This window comes from Dermacentor andersoni, chromosome 6 (assembly GCF_023375885.2).
Source record: "Dermacentor andersoni chromosome 6, qqDerAnde1_hic_scaffold, whole genome shotgun sequence".
In the NCBI taxonomy this organism is placed as follows: domain Eukaryota; kingdom Metazoa; phylum Arthropoda; class Arachnida; order Ixodida; family Ixodidae; genus Dermacentor; species Dermacentor andersoni.
In genome coordinates, this window is record NC_092819.1 from 160,295,181 (window position 1) to 160,297,974 (window position 2,794).

General features: G+C 46.9%; 1 protein-coding gene across 1 annotated transcript; it reads left to right on the forward strand.

Annotated features, from left to right (window-relative positions):
* Positions 1-359: 359 nt before the first annotated feature.
* LOC126523734 (putative nuclease HARBI1) lies at positions 360-2,496 on the forward strand. Its single transcript, XM_050172317.2, has 3 exons — positions 360-553; positions 644-757; positions 1,269-2,496. Exons 1-3 carry the CDS (start codon positions 360-362, stop codon positions 2,182-2,184), a joined length of 1,224 nt encoding a protein of 407 aa, XP_050028274.1. The 3' UTR covers positions 2,185-2,496.
* The last annotated feature ends 298 nt before the right edge of the window (positions 2,497-2,794 follow it).

Consider the following 2,794-nt stretch of genomic DNA (forward strand, 5'->3'; position numbering starts at 1 on the left):
CTTACACTGGCTACATGAGTGTAGCTACCGTAGGAAGTCGCCATTTTTCTTCATTGATGTAGAAGTGCAGCTCTGCGCACCTACACGATGCCGTTTCTTAAGGCGCCAATACACTTCGACGTGACTCGGCGCGCGCGTGCGCGGTGGTTGCGCTACTTCACGCCACGTCGGCTACACCGCGCCAGGCATATGTCCGTCCCCCTACAGTACAACGCCGCGCAGCTGCCGCAGCTGGAGTAGCGCATGCGCAGAACAACGCGCCGCTCCGTGCCGCCTGTCGAGGAACATCCAAACAAATCTTTTCGCGCGCTTTCTCTGTCGGTAGCGATCGCCACTGCGGACCGGACTGTTGCTCGGTGATGGCACGGACGCAGACAAACTACGCAAGACGAAACATTATTTTCGCTTTGTTGGTGCGTCGTCTGCGTCGCAAGAAGAACAGGTCTCTCTACATAAGGGATATCTTTGACAAGCGTCCAGAGTGTGGAGAGTACCACCACCTAGTACAGGAGCTGCGGAACAGTGATCCTGAATACCATTTCAAGTATTTCAGGTAAATGACAACGTTGCTCCTTTTGGAATTGTGTAGCTCCAGCTCGGTTAAATATATTATGCGTAACTTTCATGCATTTGTCGCACGCAGGCTGACAAAGGCGTCGTTTGACAAGCTGCTGAGCCTTGTTCACCGCAGGCTTGTTCATCCTCCTACTCACAGGAGAGCCATCTCACCGGCAGAAAGGCTCGCGGTGACATTGAGGTAAAATATATCTTGGTCATATTTCCTAGACTTTAGCCAATGCGACCTCGAGCCGACGTGCATCCATGTGTACTGTAGCTTTAGAAAATTACTTTTTTGGTAACATGTCTCAACAATTCGTTCCCGAAAATATGCTTTTTTGTCGTTCGTGTTCCCAACTTTTCGTAATTTCAGAAATACGGAACCCACGTATTCACCTCCCTGAACTTCCCCATGCATGAGATTAAAGAAAATACTGACTCGTGTTAGGTTTTATTTCTTTTTCGAGTGATCGCTTATATTTCCGAAAATTTTCGCCGCGTATAATAATAGTGCTTGCTAGGTTATGCTTATACTGAGTCACCGACGAGCCATTCTCGCTACTACTACTCGTGGCCCTATGGTGTCTGTAAAACGCGGTGCAGGCATTAACGAATAGAATTACGCTGATAAGAATTTGGTTCAGTGTAAACATAGATGTCGAAATATTGGAACCATAATTTTACAGACTGCTCTTTTAACATCTTTGCAGATTTTTGGCCACAGGAGGGTCCATGGAGGACATTGCATTGAGCTACCGAATGCATGCATCTACTGTAGCTAGCGTACTGAAGGAGACCTTACCAGCGATCTGGGACTGCTTGAAGCCCCTGGTACTCGGACGCCCAAGCACACAGAGGTGGCGCGACATAGCAGAGGAATACTATGACAAATGGGATTTTCCAAACACAATAGGGAGCATTGACGGCAAGCATTTTGCGATCAAATGTCCCAACAAGAGCGGCTCAGACTTCTACAATTACAAGGGTTTCTATTCACTAATTATGCTGGCTATAGCAGACGCCAACTATAGATTTATAATGGTGGACATCGGAGCCCAAGGCCGATATTCAGACGCCTCTTTTTTTAAGAGGAGTCCCCTCCAGGCAGTATTTGAAGAGGGTGCTCTGGGGCTGCCTTCAAATATGTCGAAGTGGCCACCTTGTTTGGTTGGCGATGCAGCCTTCCCTTTGCGGACTTACCTGGTGCCCTACCCTGGGAGGAAGCTGGATGATAGAAAAAAGGTCTTCAATTACCGCTTGTCGAGGGCACGCAGGTGCATTGAAAATGCTTTCGGCATTCTAGTCTCCCGTTGGCGGGTGTTTTTTGGAACGGTGGAAGGCGCACCAGAGCTCCTCAACAACATGATTCAGGCTGCCGTGTGTTTGCACAATTCTCTTATGGGAGACGCTGCCTACTGCCCTGATGAGTACAGCGGCACGCTATGCGGCGAGACGGTGTATGACGGAGAATGGCGCCGCACTGTCACTAAAATTGGCACAAAGACAGTGCCGTCAAACAACCGCCCCACTTCAGCTGCCATGGCAATGAGGGACGAATTAGCAGACTATTTTATGTCTGCAGAATGCTCACTGCCGTGGCAGCTGATGGTTGTCAGGCGATGCTAAAATATCCTGTAAATATGCATGCATAGTTTGTACCCTTAATGTTCTCTTTTAACTACGTACTACGTATTTTAACTACGTGTACATTTCGCTGGTTTTATACGCATGCAATCCACCGCTTCGTATGTTGCCAAGAATTGTATTTTTCATTCTTTTTCTGAGTAATGTTAATTTTTCTTCATTCAGTTGTATTTGTAACACTCTTCAAGCGCGTTATTACTGCAAGCATTTTTGGCTCTTATGTGTTTTTTTCGTGGTGTCCCCCTTATTAAAGTACCTTGAAATAAACAAATAAAGCGTTTACTTTTTTTCGTCGTTGAACTAATCCAATCCCCCTCCCCTACGTTGGGTGACCAGAGTGAAGGTTCGCTGTCAAGGACAGCAGCGAAATGCTGGAGTGACCGTGTGTCGCAGAGGAAGGTGATCTAATCTTTCAAGAAAAAAAAGATTATTTTAGTCGTAGCTCTTTCAGACTACACTCTGCATTATATGCATGGAGAGGTGGTCTTAGTACGCTGAGCATTTGCGATGTATTTAGCTGCAGTTTGTCTACATTTGTTCGTGCAAGGAAACTAGTATGTCGGCTTTTATTGCTCAGGGAAGGGCATATGTA